A 16373-nucleotide genomic window follows, 5' to 3' on the forward strand; every position below is an offset into this window, starting at 1 on the left:
CTAAAGGGCTTGTTGTTTGTTTTTTAAATGAATAGATTGTTTTTAAGATCTGTTTTAGGTTTACAAGAAAATTCAGCAGAAAGTACAGAGAGTTCCATATATCCTCTCTCTCTGCCCACACAGTCTCCTCTATTAACATCCTGCATTAGCATGGTACATTTGTTACAACTGATGAGCCTCATGTTGGTATTAATAAGTAAAGACCATAGTTTACTTGAGAGTTCACTCTCTGTTGTATAATTCTGTGGGTTCTGACAAACCCATCTGCCACTGCAGTATCATACAGAGTATTTCCACTGTCCGAAAACCTCCTGCACTCTACCTATTCCTCCCCCCTCACCCTGAAACCTTGGCAAGCACTGACTTTTATTACTATCTCTATAGCTTCGCCTTTTCCAGAATGTCATGTAGTGGAGTCGTACAGTTTGTAGTATGTAACCTTACTCAAACTGGCTTCTTTCACTTAGCAATATGCATTTAAGTTCCTTCACACCTTTTTGGAGCTTAATAATGTGCTTCTTTTTAATCACTAAATAATATGAGTAACTTCCTCCATTATATGGATATACCTCAGTTTATTTATAAGGGATTCTTTTGGGGGTGATGAAAATGTTCTAGAATTATCAATAGACAGTGGTGATCACTGCAAACTCTGAATAAATACACTAAAAAAAAATCACAAAATTGTATATTTGTAAAGGATGAATTTTATAGTATGGGCTATTTTTAAAAATGACATGAACCTTAGAGAACAGAAAACAGCAGCAAAGGAAAAATGAAGGTGCCACAGAGACACAAGCAGATGAGGAGGAAAAAAACATGACGGGGGTGGAAGGTTTGAGCATGCTGCTGCTGCTGTTGCTGCTACTAAGTCACTTCAGTCGTGTCTGACTCTGTGAGACCCCAGAGACGGCAGCCCACCAGGCTTCCCTGTCCCTGGGATTCTCCAGGCAAGAACACTGGAGTGGGTTGCCATTTCCTTCTCCAATGCATGAAAATGAAAAGTGAAAGTGGAGTCACTCAGTCGTGTCCGACTCCTAGTGACGCCATGGACCGTAGCCTACTGGGCTCTTCCGTCCATGGGATTTTCCAGGCAAGAGTACTGGAGTGGGGTGCCACTGCCTTCTCCGACCGGCTCCCCAGTCAGTGGGTTTAATTTCCGTGGAAAGAGGAGGCATGATTTAGGTTTAAGTCCTTCAGGGGCTTCTTCAAAAAAGAAAGACTCCAGTGTCCAGAGGAAGTCCTATTCCAAAGATTTTTGTATCATTTTACTTTCAGTGTTTTCAGAACAAACACAAAAACAAATTCAGAGCCAACTCAGGGTGTGCAGGGAGACAGCACTCATTCTCTCTGCCGACAAGCCCTAACCCTAACCCTCCACATGGCAGCTCACATTATTTCACACCACTGGAGGGGAAAACTGTTATCCTCACCTTTTTCAGTCAAGGTGGGGAAAATTCATTTATTTATTCAACAACCATTTATTGAACACTCACTTTGCCCCAAACACTGTCAAACTCTAGAAATGTTAATACAAGAAGATAGGGTCCTTACCTTTAATGTATTTTGACTTGTGAAATGCAGCAGACATATAATAACATTATAAAGGGCAAGATATCAGAATACACAGAGATGCTGCTGGTAAGGAGATGCACATGCATGCGTGCATGTGTGAGCGCATGCAGGCACACACACAACACACACGGTGATCTATTTCATGGATGACCCAATGTTTTTATTTTTTATTGAAGGATAATTGCTTTACAGAACTTTGTTTTCTGTCAAACCTCAACCTGATCAGCCATAGGTATACATATATCCCCTCCCTTTGAACTTCCCTACCATCTCCCTCCCCATCCCACCCCTCTAGGTTGATACAGAGCCCCTGTTGAGTTCCTGAGCCACACAGCAAATTCCCGTTGGCTATCTGTATTACACATGGTAATGTAAGTTTCCATGTTACTCTTTCCACACATCTCACCCTCTCCTCCCCTCTCTCCGTGTCTGTAAGTCTGTTCTCTATGTCTGCTTCTCCACTGCTGCCCTGTAAGTAAATTCTTCAGTACCACTTTTCTAGATTCCATATATATGCATTAGAATACAACATTTAACTTTCTCTTTCTGACTCACTTACTCTGTATGATAGGTTCTAAGTTCATCCACCTCATTAGAACTGACTCAAAGGTGTTCCCTTTTATGGCTGAGTAATGTTCCCTTGTGTATATGTACCACAACTCCTTTATCCATTCATCTGTCGATGGACATCTAGGTTGCTTCCGTGTTCTAGCTATCGTAAACAGTGCTTCAGTGAACACTGGGTACATGTGTCTTTTTCAATTTTGGTTTCCTCAGGGTATATGCCTAGGAGTGGGATTGCTGGGTCATATGGTAGTTTTATTCCTAGTTTTTTAAGGAATCTCCATACCGTCTTTCATAGTGGCTGTATCAATTTACATTCCCACCAACAGGGCAAGAGCGTTCCCTTTTCTCCACACCCTCTCCAGCATTTATTGTTTGTAGACTTTTTGATGATGGCCATTCTGACCAGTGTGAGGTGATATCTCATTGTAGTTTTGATTTGCGTTTTTCTAATAATGAGCAATATTGAGCATCTTTTCATGTGTTCGTTAGCCATCTGTATGTCTTCTTTGGAGAAATGTCTGTTAGGTCTTTTCCCCACTTTTTGATTGGGCTGTTTGTTTTTCTGGTATTGAGTTGTAAGAGCTGCTTGTATATTTTGGAAATCAATCCGTTGTCAGTTGTTTCATTTGCTATTATTTTCTCCCACTCTGAGGGTTGTCCTTTCACCTTGCCTATAGTTTCCTTTGCTGTGGAAAAGCTTTTAAGTTTAATCAGGTCCCACTTGTTTACTTTTGTTTTTATTTCCATTACTCTAGGAGGTGGGTCATAGAGGATCTTGCTTTGGTTTATGTCATCTAGTGTTCTGCCTGTTTTCTTCTAAGAGTTCTATAGTTTCTGGTCTTACATTTAGGTCTTTAATCCATTTTGAGTTTATCTTTCGGTGTGGTGTTAGGAAGTGCTCTAAACATGTAGCAGTCCAGTTTTCCCAGCACCATTTATTGAAGAGGTTGTCTTTGCCCCATTGTATATTCTTCCCTCCTTTGTCAAAAATAAGGTACCCATAGGTGCATGGGTTTATTTCTGGGCTTTCTATCTTGTTCCATCGCATGGATGACCTAATTTTAGTTCAAAGATTTTCAACATCAGAGCAAAGCCTAGAACCCAAGTCCCCTGATTAGCATCATAGCAGCTTGTCACAAGATGACTATCATCAAGCATGACTATTTCCCTTCTAGATTCCCAGGTAGGACTCATTAACCTGAACACCTAATTCCCTGAAGAGACTAAAACTGACAGATGCTTTATACGCACTGCTATATTAATGCTAAATAGTCACTCATTTAATGACTAGATTCATTTACTCCAACTCACTAGTCACTTGATGGGGGGAGTGGTGAGGAGATTAAGTAACAAATGTTTTCACTTTATGCTTCTTTGAAATTTCCCTCAACTCTCCATGCCCACTCACTGAAGTCATGCCAATTTACTCCTTTACAAAATCCCTGATTTAGTTCTTCTTTTCTATTCCTCCTACATCACTACCCTACTTACAGACTATTACCACAGGTTCCTGGCAGGTCTCTCTTCCATGTCTCCATGTCTGTCCTTAACTTCCTTGGTTAATCTATCTTACAAAGAACATCCAAATTAACTTTTCTTTTCCACTTATTAAAATAACTTTAGTGTGTTTTTCTTTATTGTGAAAAAGTAATACCTAATCATTACAGAAATGAATAAACTTTAAGGGCCCCTAGATATTCACGACCCAAATAATCATGATGGTGTGATCACTCACCTAGAGCCAGACATCCTGGAATGCGAAGTCAAGTGGGCCTTAGGAAGTATCACTACAAACAAAGCTAGTGGAGGTGATGGAATTCCAGTTGAGCGATTTCAAATCCTGAAAGATGATGCTGTGAAAGTGCTGCACTTAATATGTCAGCAAATTTGGAAAACTCAGCAGTGGCCACAGGACTGGAAAAGGTCAGTTTTCATTCCAATCCCAAAGAAAGGCAATGCCAAAGAATGCTCAAACTACTGCACAATTGCACTCATCTCACACGCTAGTAAAGTAATGCTCAAAATTCTCCAAGCCAGGCTTCAGCAATACATGAACTGTGAACTTCCTGATGTTCAAGCTGGTTTTAGAAAACGCAAAGGAATCAGAGATCAAATTGCCAACATTCCCTGGATCATCGAAAAAGCAAGAGAGTTCCAGAAAAACATCTATTTCTGCTTTATTGACTATACCAAAGCCTTTGACTGTGTGGATCACAATAAACTGTGGAAAATTCTGAAAGAGATGGGAATACCAGACCACCTGACCTGCCTCTTGAGAAACCTGTATGCAGGTCAGGAAGCAACAGTTAGAACTGGATATGGAACAACAGACTGGTCCCAAATAGGAAAAGGAGTACATCAAGACTGTATATTGTCACTCTGCTTATTTAACTTATATGCAGAGTACATTGGAGAAGGCAATGGCACCCCACTCCAGTACTCTTCCCTGGAAAATCCCATGGACGGAGGAGCCTGGTAGGCTGCAGTCCATGGGGTCGATAAGAGTCGGACACCACTGAGCGACTTCACTTTCACTTTTCACTTTCATGCATTGGAGAAGGAAATGGCAACCCGCTCCAGTGTTCTTGCCTGGAGAATCCCAGGGACGGGGGAGCCTAGTGGGCTGCCGTCTATGGGGTCTCACAGAGTCAGACACGACTGAAGTGACTTAGCAGCAGCAGCAGCAGCAGAGTACATCATGAGAAACACTGGGCTGGAAGAAGCACAGCTGGAATCAAGACTGCTGGGAGAAATATCAATAACCTCGAGTATGCAGATGACACCACCCTTATGGCAGAAAGTGAAGAGGAACTAAAGAGCCTCTTGATGAAAGTGAAAGAGGAGAGCGAAAAAGTTGGCTTAAAGCTCAACATTCAGAAAAATTAAGATCATGGCATCCGGTCCCATCACTTCATGGCAAATAGATGGGGAAACGGTGGAAACAGTGTCAGACTTTATTTTTTGGGGCTCCAATATCACTGCAGATGGTGACTGCAGCCATGAAATTAAAAGACGCTTACTCCTTGGAAGGAAAGTTATGACCAACCTAGACAGCATATTAAAAAGCAGAGACATTACTTTGTCAACAAAAATCCGTCTAGTCAAGGCTATAGTTTTTCCAGTAGTAATGTATGGATGTGAGAGTTGGACTATAAAGAAATCTGAGCGCCGAAGAATCGATGCTTTTGAACTGTGGTGTTGGAGAAGACTCTTGAGAGTCCCTTGGACTGCAAGGAGATCCAACCAGTCCATCCTAAAGGAAATCAGTCCTGGGTGTTCATTGGAAGGACTGATGTGAACCTAAAACTCCAATATTTTGGCCACCTGATGCAAAGAGCTGACTCATCTGAAGAGACCCTGATGCTGGGAAAGATTGAAGGCAGGAGGAGAAGTGGACGACAGGATGAGATGGTTAGATAACATCACCGACTCAATGGACGTGGGTTTAGATGGACTCCGGCAGTTGGTGATGGACAGGAAGGCCTGGCGTGCTGCTGTTCATGGGGTCACAAAGAGTTGGACACGACTGAGAGACTGAACTGAACTGAGGCTGTGTCTCTTTGCAGCTCAAGAAAAGACCTCTGGCTCAGCTCTGCTTACTAGGTCACCAAATCCAGTTTCCTGTGGCTGCTGTAACAATTACCACAAACTTGGTGGCTGAAAACAACAGACATGTATTCTCTCTGTTCTTGGCAGGACTGCACTCCCTCTAGAGGCTCTAGGGGAGAAGTCATCCTTTGCCGCTTGCAGGAGCCGCTGGTGGCCATGAGCATTCCTTCATCTGTGGCCACATCAGTCCAATCACTGCCTCTGAGGTCACATTGCCTCCACATCTGTTTCTCAAATAGCCCTTGGCCTCACTCTTAGGAGGACATTTATCACTGGATTTACAGCTCATTCAGAGAATCCAAGGTACACTCATCCTCTCAAATCCTTACCTAAATCACATTTGGGGCCATCTAGTATTCCCTCTTTATCCATATAAGGTGATATCCACAGGTTCCAGGGGCTAGCACGTGGATATATCTTTCTAGAGGCCATTCTTCAACATGCTACATCCAGGCTCCCACTCACCAAGCCATTTTTCTCTTTCATTTACCCCAGCAAGTCATGCCAGTGTCCTTAGGGACCTCACCCTGCCCCCTGAATTCCTACTTGTCCTCACCAATTCTCTAAATGTTCCCTCTTCACACCGCCCACCCCCATCCCACCATCCAAACCCGCAAATACTAAGCTTTCTTTGGTTACAGTCAGCCCTGGCCCTCATTCTGCAAAGCTCTTGCTGACAATCACTTCTGTCCACATGTTACTTTTCTTCTCCATATTTCTGGAACATACAGTCAATATCACACTGAACTGTATGTTATAGTGGCCTCACAGATTTAAGTTCTGTTGCCTTCAGGCGATGTGAGCACCTCGGGCACAGAAGCTGTGCTATTTCTTCTCCAGTCCCCATTGCATCTGGCCCAGAGACAGACATTTATTCAAAGACTGATGACTGAATGAATAAATGCAAAGAAAAATTAACAATATTTCGCAATTTAATTTAAATTGGTATTACTATGACCACCACTACCACCAGCCTATAAAAGTTGTAATTTTTTTTAAAAAAAGAGAAAAAAGAAAACGAAACCTCTCTCATAAGGGATATAAAATCTGAAAAACCAATCAATAACTCTTATTATTTTACCACCCCTCTTGCACTTATTTCCATCCTAATGCTCTAATTCTTAAGGCAACTCATCAAAGTTTCAAGTTGTTAAGTGTACAAGAACTACTGTATTTACATGAAGTGGTAGCATCAACCCCAGCTAAGAAGGAAAATAGCAGGAAAGCCTGTTTCACTTTTCTTTTGAAAACATAAAGTGAAACCTTATCTGCCATCAATTAAAGAAAAATAAGACACATATGACTGTGGCCAGACACTGCGCTTTACCACTTTAAAGAAAAAAAACAAGCAGCTACACTTTCATTTGGGGTTAAGGCTCCTTTAACTTCCTTCACAGCTGTTGTTCAGGCTTTTTCTCTTTTATTTACCAGCTCTTCCGAAAGAGAGAAAGTCTAATCCCATCTTCCTGCTGCTAACCTCTCTGCCAGGTTTTCTAGTCAACAGAGGAGAAACAAGATAAAGCAGGCATTTCTGACTGAGTGTTCACCCCTGCCTCTCCTCTCCTAACCCTTAATCCTCCCCTCCCCTTGCTGTTAACTGTTTGAAGCTAAATGTAATACGATTATACATATATTTTAGCAATCCCCAAAACTATTATAGACTGACTCAGTAACAGTGGTCTGCAGACATATCTCATTTCATTGTGCTTCACTTTACTGCGTTTTTTTTTTTTTTTTCACAAATTGAAGGTTTATGGCAACTCGGCATTGTCAGATGATGGTTAGCATTTTTTAGCAATGATGTACTTTTTTTTTTTTTTAAAGAGATCATGCTATTGTATACTTAAATAGCATACTTTAATAACATACTGTCATACTACTACTAGCATACTTAAATAGCATACTTTAATAGCATACTTTAATAACATTATACTGTTATACTACACAGACTACCGTCTAGTGTAGACATAACTTTTATACTCATTGGGAAACAAAAAAATTTACGAGGCTTGCTGTATTGTGGTATTCGCTTTACTGCAATAGTCTGTAAGTGAACCTACAGTATATCTGAGTCGGCCTGCACACTGTATTCAACTCTCTTTGCTTCCTTCCCACCCACTTTCCCTCAACCACTACATTTCGGCTTCAGCACCATCACTCTGTTGAAGCTTCTCTTGCTAGGTTCACAAACCACCTCCTATTTTTGAAATTCAGTGGATACTTTTTCCCTACTTCCTTTAGATGGAATACTAATCCTTTTTGTGTGTGTGTGTGTGTGGATCTCCTATATCACTAACCTCTTCTTTTCAGTTTGTTGAATCCTATTCCTCCACCTCTTCTGATCATTTTATAGTCTGCCAGGGTTCTGTCTCTAGCTCTCTCTCCTGTCCACCTTCTTCATCCTTCAAGGATTTTATGCATGCTGCATACACCTATATTCTAACAGTCTCCAGCATCGTCTTCAGCTCAGGTCTTTCTTGTGAGCAGTGTAACCAAGCTGGTGAGGAGGAGTCACACAGAACAAGCATTTATTTTGAACCCCTTATGCACTATGTTTTTTTTTTTCTAATACATGTAACATTTCATTCTTAACTCTTACACTAACTCAATAAAGTTAACCCATCTATTTTATAGGTAATGAAATACAGTTCTGATAATCTGTTCAACATAAATCATAGCAATATTTTCATTGATCAGTCTCCCAAGGCAAAAGTGTCCCAAAATAAAAGCAAAAATAAACAAATGGCACTAATCAAACTTTAGAGCTTTTGCACAGCAAAGGAAACCAAAAAAAAAAAAAAAGACAACCTTGAGAATGGTAGATAATACTTATTAACAATGCAAATGACAAGGGGTTACTATCCAAAACATAGGAACAGTTCACATAACTCAGTATCAAAAGGTAAACAATAAATGGGCTGAAGACCTAAAGGACACACAGATAGCCAACAGGCACATGAAAAGATGCTCAATGTTGCTTATTGTTAGAGCAATGCAAGTCAAAACCACAATGAGGTGCTTACCTCACACCTGGCAGAATGGCTATCATCAAAAAGTCTACAAGTAACAAATACTGGAGAGGGTGTAGGAAAAAAGGGAACCCTCTGACACTGTTGGTGGGAAGGTAAATTGGTACAGTTACTATGGAAAATACTATGGTGGTTCCTTAAAAACAAAAGTAGAGCTACCATATGATCCGGCAACCCCATTCCTGGGTATATATTCAGAAAAGAAGAAAACTCTAACTCAAAAAGATACATGCATCCCAATGATCATAGCAGCACTATGAAAGTCCATAACCAAGACATGGACATAACTCAAGTGCCCCTCAGCAGACTATTGGTTTAAGAAGATATAGTGTGTGTGTGTTTGTGTGTGTATGTGTGTATAATGAATATATGTGTGTGTTATATATATATATATATATAGTATATATATATATATATATATATATAATGGAATATTAGTTATAAAAAATAAAAGAAATATTGCCATTTGCAGCAACATGGATGGACCTAGAGAATATTATACTTAGTGAAGTAAGTCAGAGAAAAACAAGTATTATATTACTTAATGTAGAATCTAAAAAATAATACCAATTAGCCTATATACAAAAAAAAAAAAGACACACTGACAGAAAACAAATTTATGATTACTAAAGGGAAAAGGGAGGTGGGTAGGGATAAACTAGGACTATGGGATTAATAGATACACACTGTGTTTAGTTGTTCAGTCATGTCCAACTCTCTGTGACCCCATGGACTGTAGCCTACCAGGCTCCTCTGTCCATGGGGATTCTCCAAGCAAGAATACTAGAGCGCGTTGCCATGCCCTCCTTCAGAGGATCTTCCCAACCCAGGGATCAAACCCAGGTCTCCCACATTGCGGGCCATCTGATTCTTTACTATCTGAGCCACCAGGGAAGCCCAGGAATACTGGAGTGGGTAGCCTATTCCTTCTCCAGTGGATCTTCTCGACCTAGTAATGGAAATGGGGTCTCCTGCATTACAGATAGATTAAAATAGATAAGCAACAAGGCTTTACTGTATAGCACAGGGAACCATATGCAATATCTTATAATAACCTATAATGGAAAATACTCTGAAAATATATATATATAACTGAATCACTTTGCTGTATACCTGAAACTAATGCACTATTGTAAATCAACTATACTTCAATTTAAAAAATAATCTGTCCAAAATCATAATAGCTTGAAAGTGGTAGAAATCAGATTTCCCAAATTTCTTAGCTTAACTTGCCAAGCAAATCCTGATCGGGCACCTGGTTATCTTTCCATCCTTGTCTCTGCCCACATCTCTACTTGTGCCTTATGCTCAGCTCAGGGATCAGCAAACTTCAGCCCACCTGGCCGACTAAAGTCAGCCAGCTGCCTGTTTTGGGAAATAAAGTTTTATCAGAATACAGCCACACCCATTCATTACGTTCTGCCTATGGCTGCTTTCACGTTTCAATGGCAGAGTTGAGTAATTACAACAGAGATCACATGGCCCACAGATATTTACTATCTGGTCCTTTACAGAAAATCTCCCAACTCCTGCTCCAGCTTGTACCAAAATACTTATTTTCCAGTGCAATATGCTTTAGTATAGGATGTTCCCTCTTTCCCATTTTCTGGGGCACTTCTATTCTTCCTGACAGATTCATGCCTACTGTGTGAACCCATGTCTGACAGACCCAGACAGGCATCCATTCTGGGTGCCCTCGAAGCACTTTGCTGTCACTGCCCTCGTTTCTCACCTCACCACGCAGTAGTTATTTTTCTGTATGTTTATCTAGTCCACTGAAACATCAGTTCCTGAGAATATTATAAACTCTTACTCATCTCTGAATCTCTACTGTCTAGCACAATGTCTCGTACATATTAGGTGTCCAACAAATGTTTGATGAAGAATGGAGAAATGAATAAATGAACAAACTTTTGTGAAAATCTTAAAGCACAAAACATTCTGAATAAGGTTATTTAAACTTCAATTTCAACTGATATCTGCAGAGGTACCCCAATGTACACGGGACCTAGACAGGAAAAGGGGGCACATTTAAAATGTTAACAAGCTGTCTAGTTTGGCAAAGGAGCTGGCTCTTCTGCCTTGGTCTTGTTGAAAGCATGGATGGATCAGGAGGACAGAAAAGGTAGAAAGTGTCTGAGCTCTGTCACTGCCCAAAGAGGGCAGTTCCAGCTGTAGCAAAGGATGGCTAAGGGGCCAAGAGGAGGGACTTTAGGGGCCAAAGGACAGCTCTGGTTTGGTTTATTCACTACGTCGTATCTGACTCTTGTGACCCCATGGACTGCAGCCTACCAGTCTCCTCTATCCATGGGATTTTCCAGGCAAGAATACTGGAGCAGGTTGCCATTTACTTCTCCAGGGTACCTTGCTGACCCAGGGATCGAAACTGGGTTTCCTGCATTGCAGGCAGATTCCTTACCAACTGAGTTCTGGGAATGTCAAAGAGATTTTTTGGCCAAGTAAAAATTTTTGTGAGAACCAGCACTACTCAGAACAACTGAATGGAACAAAGACATAAGGGGTAAGGAAGGTATAAGGCATTTTAAGATAATTGTGCGGAGCTCAGGTGGAAAGGAAGTATGCAGAAGAACAGCAGCTCATATCAGTATTCTGAGGCCAGAGAGGGACTTTCTCACCAGTCCCTCAAGTGGAAATCGATGCCCTAAACATATCGGAGAAGACAATGGCACCCCACTCCAGTACTCTTGCCTGGAAAATCCCATGGACGGAGGAGCCTGGTAGGCTGCAGTCCATGGGGTCGCTGAGGGTCGGACACGACTGAGCGACTTCACTTTCACGCATTGGAGAAGGCAATGGCAACCCGCTCCAGTGTTCTTGCCTGGAGAATCCCAGGGACGGTGGAGCCTGGTGGGCTGCCATCTATGGGGTCTCACAGAGTCGGACACGACTGAAGCGACTTAGCAGTAGCAGCAGTAGCAGCAAATGTCATATAGGGCATTATATATTATACATTATATATTATAGTTAGGCTATACAGAAATGTCATCTTTTATCAGCTTTGTCTGTGGCAGGAACGCAGCTATCTAGGGTATTTCAAGTCACTCATTCATTCATTTGATAAACATGAAAGTCAAATATAAAATTGGAAATAAGAACTCTCTATGATCAAAGCCCCTGAAAATGACTCCTTTCAATTTTCTTTATAATTGAATGCAGCAGGTTAGGGAGAAAAGGCTTTCATAAAAAGAAACACTTTTCTCCAGTGGAGGACACATAGGTGGGCTCAAGAGACTACCATTCTCACACAATCTGACAGGGAAGGGCCATTTCACGTCCCATTCCATTGTTCCTGTCCCATTTGGGGGCATCATTAAGAAAGGAGGGTAGTATGGGGGAAACACAGCTGCAAATATCACGAAAGAGCACACACCTAATAATGACTACAGTGAGCATCTCGGGTGCCTGCTGCACTGTGCAGAAGACCAAGGACATCGCTGCCAGGTAATGTAACAATGGTAACATTTCTGGGTGCCTAGTATGTGTTTACTCTGTACTTGATGCTTCCTATGCATGATCTCTGATCCTCAACAAAGCCTGGGAAAAAGGCAGTGACCATTTAACATAAAACAGAAGCTCAAAAAGGTTAACTCAACCAAGATTTTTTTTTTTCCTTCCTAACTAGGTTAAGTAGAGATCTGCTCAATCAGAATTTGAGATCTGCTACTCAGCACTTCCCCAAGCCCTCAGTCTTAGATACCCACTCTGTCTCTTGCGTTCTTTTTCCCGTTTGCTGTAGTCTGTATACTCTGGCTCAGCAGAGCACATTGATGAATATTAATAAATCCCAGCTACACCTCGAGCAGTCTCCTTAATGCCTCTCTGTTCCAATCCAGCTTAGTCTTTGTGAACCAGTACTCTATGATGTAATGTACCAGGCACATTGCTAGACACTTGGGAGGCAAAGCTGCACCAGCCATTCCAATCTGTCCTGCTCTGACTCCAGGAAACCAGACAGCAGAACATGCAGCGCTCTTGCAGACTCACTCATCACCACTGATGAAAACAACTCAGAATACAGAATCTTTATAAAGAGAGGTCGTCACAGTGTCATTCTATTTCCTGACCTGTTCATTCAAACACTGCTTCTCTCTGACTGCTGACCCTGCCCACTCTGTCCTCGTCCTGTTGCCCTGGCCTTTCTGTCAGTCGGTCTGTCATCTTTTATGCTCTCACCGGCACAACCACACTTCCAAGCCCCAACCCTCGGCTTCCCTACTGTAGCTTCCCTCAGAACCTGAGACTCCATCACCCATACATAATGGGAGGGAAAATGTGTTGTGTGTGTGAGCCTGGATGGATATACTGGGAGAACAATACAACTTCGCAGGACTGTAACAATTAGAGCACAGGGAAAGGCAGGATTGGGAGCCTTTTAAAAAGGCCGTTTCATACCGCCTGACTCCTCACAGAGTAGTCCAATCTTGCAGTACATGGCATTTAAATATTACTCATCCATGGCTTCGACATGTATTCAAAGTGAAAGTAGTATATTCACAGAAGCAATATCCATCCACATACATCTGAAATGGATTTCCTTTTCCAAAATCATTAAAGAATAAAGAAACTGCTGGTTTCTGCCACAAAAACAATGAATTAGTAAAGAATGAGAACTCAATTCATTTTGCTTACCTATGAACCATCTAAGAAGTTACTTGTGAATCGTTATGAATAGTCTACTTGCAAATTTTAACCTCACTCTTTTAGGCAAAACCGTAACACCATACCCTCCACTACAGCTTGCTTGTTTTAGAAATAAGTTCTATGTGATTTATAGGCAGGTAAAATAACTCAAAATCCTGTGTTTTTTTTTTTCTTGAATTTATTTGAGATTACTGAAGACTTTGAGAAAGTTATTAAATATTTCAAAGGTTTGAAAAAGAAACAACCAAAAATTCTGTAGAATATACCATGAGAGTCTCCAACCACGGAGACTAAAGACTATGTTAATTTGGCATCCTTTCCCAGCCAGCCGTATCTAGGAAAGACAGTGGATACAGTATTCGGATTTAATTTCAAAATTAACACTGAAAGATCAAGCTGGCAAAGACTGTTATGGAAAATTACCTTCTGATTTTTCTAGAAAAGTTTTAGAACTCCCTGTTTCTGACTTGGAAATCCCACTTCCTATTAGGAGGGCTTTACCCCTTTCCAAGTAAAGGTTCCTAGAGGTGAGTCCTACTTCCAGAGCAGTGCCCTGGGCTGTCCCTGCTGTCACTTTTCTCAGAGCCTCCCACGGGAATAGGAAGAGGAGATGATGGAGAGTAACACAAGCAGCACAGAGAAGATGGAGATTTTTTTCAGCCTCTCTGAGGATGTGTCAAACAAAAACTTAATAGCAGCAAAGTGTTACTGATTAGGTGGAGGGGGAAAGGGTACCCAAACGAAGGAAAAAGCTCTCAAAAGCAGCATGCCAGAGACAGTGGAAAGTAAAGCAGAGGGAAGGAGTATCTGCTTTGAAAACTGGCAAATTCTAGGGTCTGATGCCTTAAAGAAAAAAAAGGCGAACTTTCTAAACATTCTAAAACATCAATAAGCTGATGATCAATTAACTGGGCATCACTATCTTCATGACACATAACTAGATGACACTAACGAGTAAAGACAGGAAGGTTATAAACAAACTATATGAATTAACCAATAATGAATATTGTCTGTTATCTTAACGTCGCAGGGATAAGTGACCAGCATAAGCGAAGAGGGAGTGGGCATAGATTAACAAGAAGGAATTCACTTCTTTTCTTGAAGAAGGCTTTCTAGAGGTTAGATTCCAGGCTTTGGACGAATAGCAACAGGAGATTAGCAGAGTGTTCCAACCAACCACAGGAAAATAGCTCAGAGGGGGAGTGAACAGATTATATGAATGGGGCATTGAGTAAAGGAGCCTGAGAGAAGAAAAGGGGACGGTCTAGGGGAACAGGGCCGGTTCAGGGTGCCCTAGTTTAGGTCTCCGATGTGGAAAAAGGCTGGTTGGGGGCAACGGAAGGCAAAAAGAAAAAGCACAGTAGCTTCTTCACTTATCTCGGGAGCACTAGGGTCTGCACCACCTGGAAAAGCTGACCAACAAGCTTGCCCTGAGTGTGATTTTTCCGGAGTGGGCCCTTGTTGGAAGAACGCAGCCCGCTGTTCCCTCAATTCTTGTCTGGGTACCTGGGGTCATAGCTGGAGTCGCAGGGGTGTCTAAGGCAGACGTCTATTGGGTGCTGGGTGGACGGGGCTGAGGCTCAGCGGCGGGACGGGCACTTAGCGACAAGCAGGCGGCGGCGGCAGGGGAGCGTGCAAACCCCAGGACTTACCTTACTGTCATCCATCTCGGCAGACAGGCCGGCCCTCCCCCGGCTCAGCCGGCCTGGTCCGGCCCGGCCCCGCCCCGGGGGAAGAAGGGGATATGGTTCTGACCGCCTCCTCTCGCCTAACAGTTCGGTTCCCTGATGCCACAGTCACGGGGACGAGGGACCAGTTCAGGAATGGCAGAGCGGACCCTGGAGGCGGCCCAGAACGCCTCCCTTCGCTGCCGCCGCCGCCTCCTCCTCCCCCTCCATGACAGGCTCTGGCTGTGTTTACAGACGCCCTGGAGAGCAGCCCAGACCGGAGGGTGGGCTGGAGCGCGTCGCGCGGATTGGCCCGCTCGGCTGCCGTAGCACCGTAGCATTCTGGGGATTGTAGTTTCCCTCCCCGCGGTCTCTGCGCGGTGGACTGGAAAGGAAACTACAATGTCCACAGAGCCTCAGCGAGGAGGCGTCCGTTTTTCTGCCGAGGAGCGCCGAGGGGGCGGAGCTGAAGCTAGGTTTCCCACAGTGCGCGCTCATAAATGTTTGGGTCGGTGGTTTCCAGCGGCCTGGGGACTAGGAGGGGATCGTTGGGACCTAGCAGAGGCAACCCTGAAGGACGGTCCCTGGGAGCAGGCAATCCTCACGGACCCCGAGAAAACCATGAAGATTGTTTATTTTAAAAATTAAGAAACAACACCCCACCCCCACCCCCTAAAAACAACAAAGAATGTGAAATCGTAGATGCTTCTAGAAACCATTTGACAGTTCCTCCCAGTGTTAGACCATATGGCCAAAAACTCCACCGGAAACTACAGTTTGTCCCTTCTGTCCTAGAAGCGTTATTCAAAGTAGTCAACGAATGGAAACAACCCAAATGTTCAACAGTAGATGAACTGATAGGCCCATCCTGGTATTTATATAAAAAAGAATATTATTCATGATGAATGAGGTTCTGATACCTGCTGCAATGTGGATGAGCCTTGAAAATACACTTAAGAGTAAAAGATGCAGGACACAAAAGGTCGCATATGGTGGATTCCATTTAAATGAACTGTTCAGAATGGGTAAAGAAAAAGTTGGTGAGTGGTTGTCAGGGGCTGGGGTTGGGGAATATAGTGGATGGGGTTGGGGAATATAGTGGATGGGGTTGGGAAATATAGTGGAGGTGGAGGGTGGGGGACCAGGAATGGGGCGTATTGATGGGTATTGGGTTTCTTTTGAGGTGGTGAAACTGTTCTAAAATTGAGTTAGTGATAGCTGCACAACTCGGAGAAAGCAATGGCAACCCGTTCCAGTACTCTTG

The 16373-nt window shown here is 42.6% G+C and overlaps 1 protein-coding gene across 1 annotated transcript in view; it reads right to left on the reverse strand.

Moving 5' to 3' along the window:
- CREBL2 (cAMP responsive element binding protein like 2) overlaps positions 1-15325 on the reverse strand; it is a 29459-nt gene extending 14134 nt beyond the window's left edge. The window contains exon 1 of the mRNA NM_001076088.1: positions 15095-15325. Within this exon, the coding sequence (NP_001069556.1) occupies positions 15095-15109 (15 nt within the window). The 5' untranslated portion in view covers positions 15110-15325. The remainder of the gene's footprint in view (positions 1-15094) is intronic.
- Positions 15326-16373: the final 1048 nt, after the last annotated feature.

Source organism: Bos taurus, chromosome 5, assembly GCF_002263795.3.
Source record: "Bos taurus isolate L1 Dominette 01449 registration number 42190680 breed Hereford chromosome 5, ARS-UCD2.0, whole genome shotgun sequence".
Taxonomy (NCBI): domain Eukaryota; kingdom Metazoa; phylum Chordata; class Mammalia; order Artiodactyla; family Bovidae; genus Bos; species Bos taurus.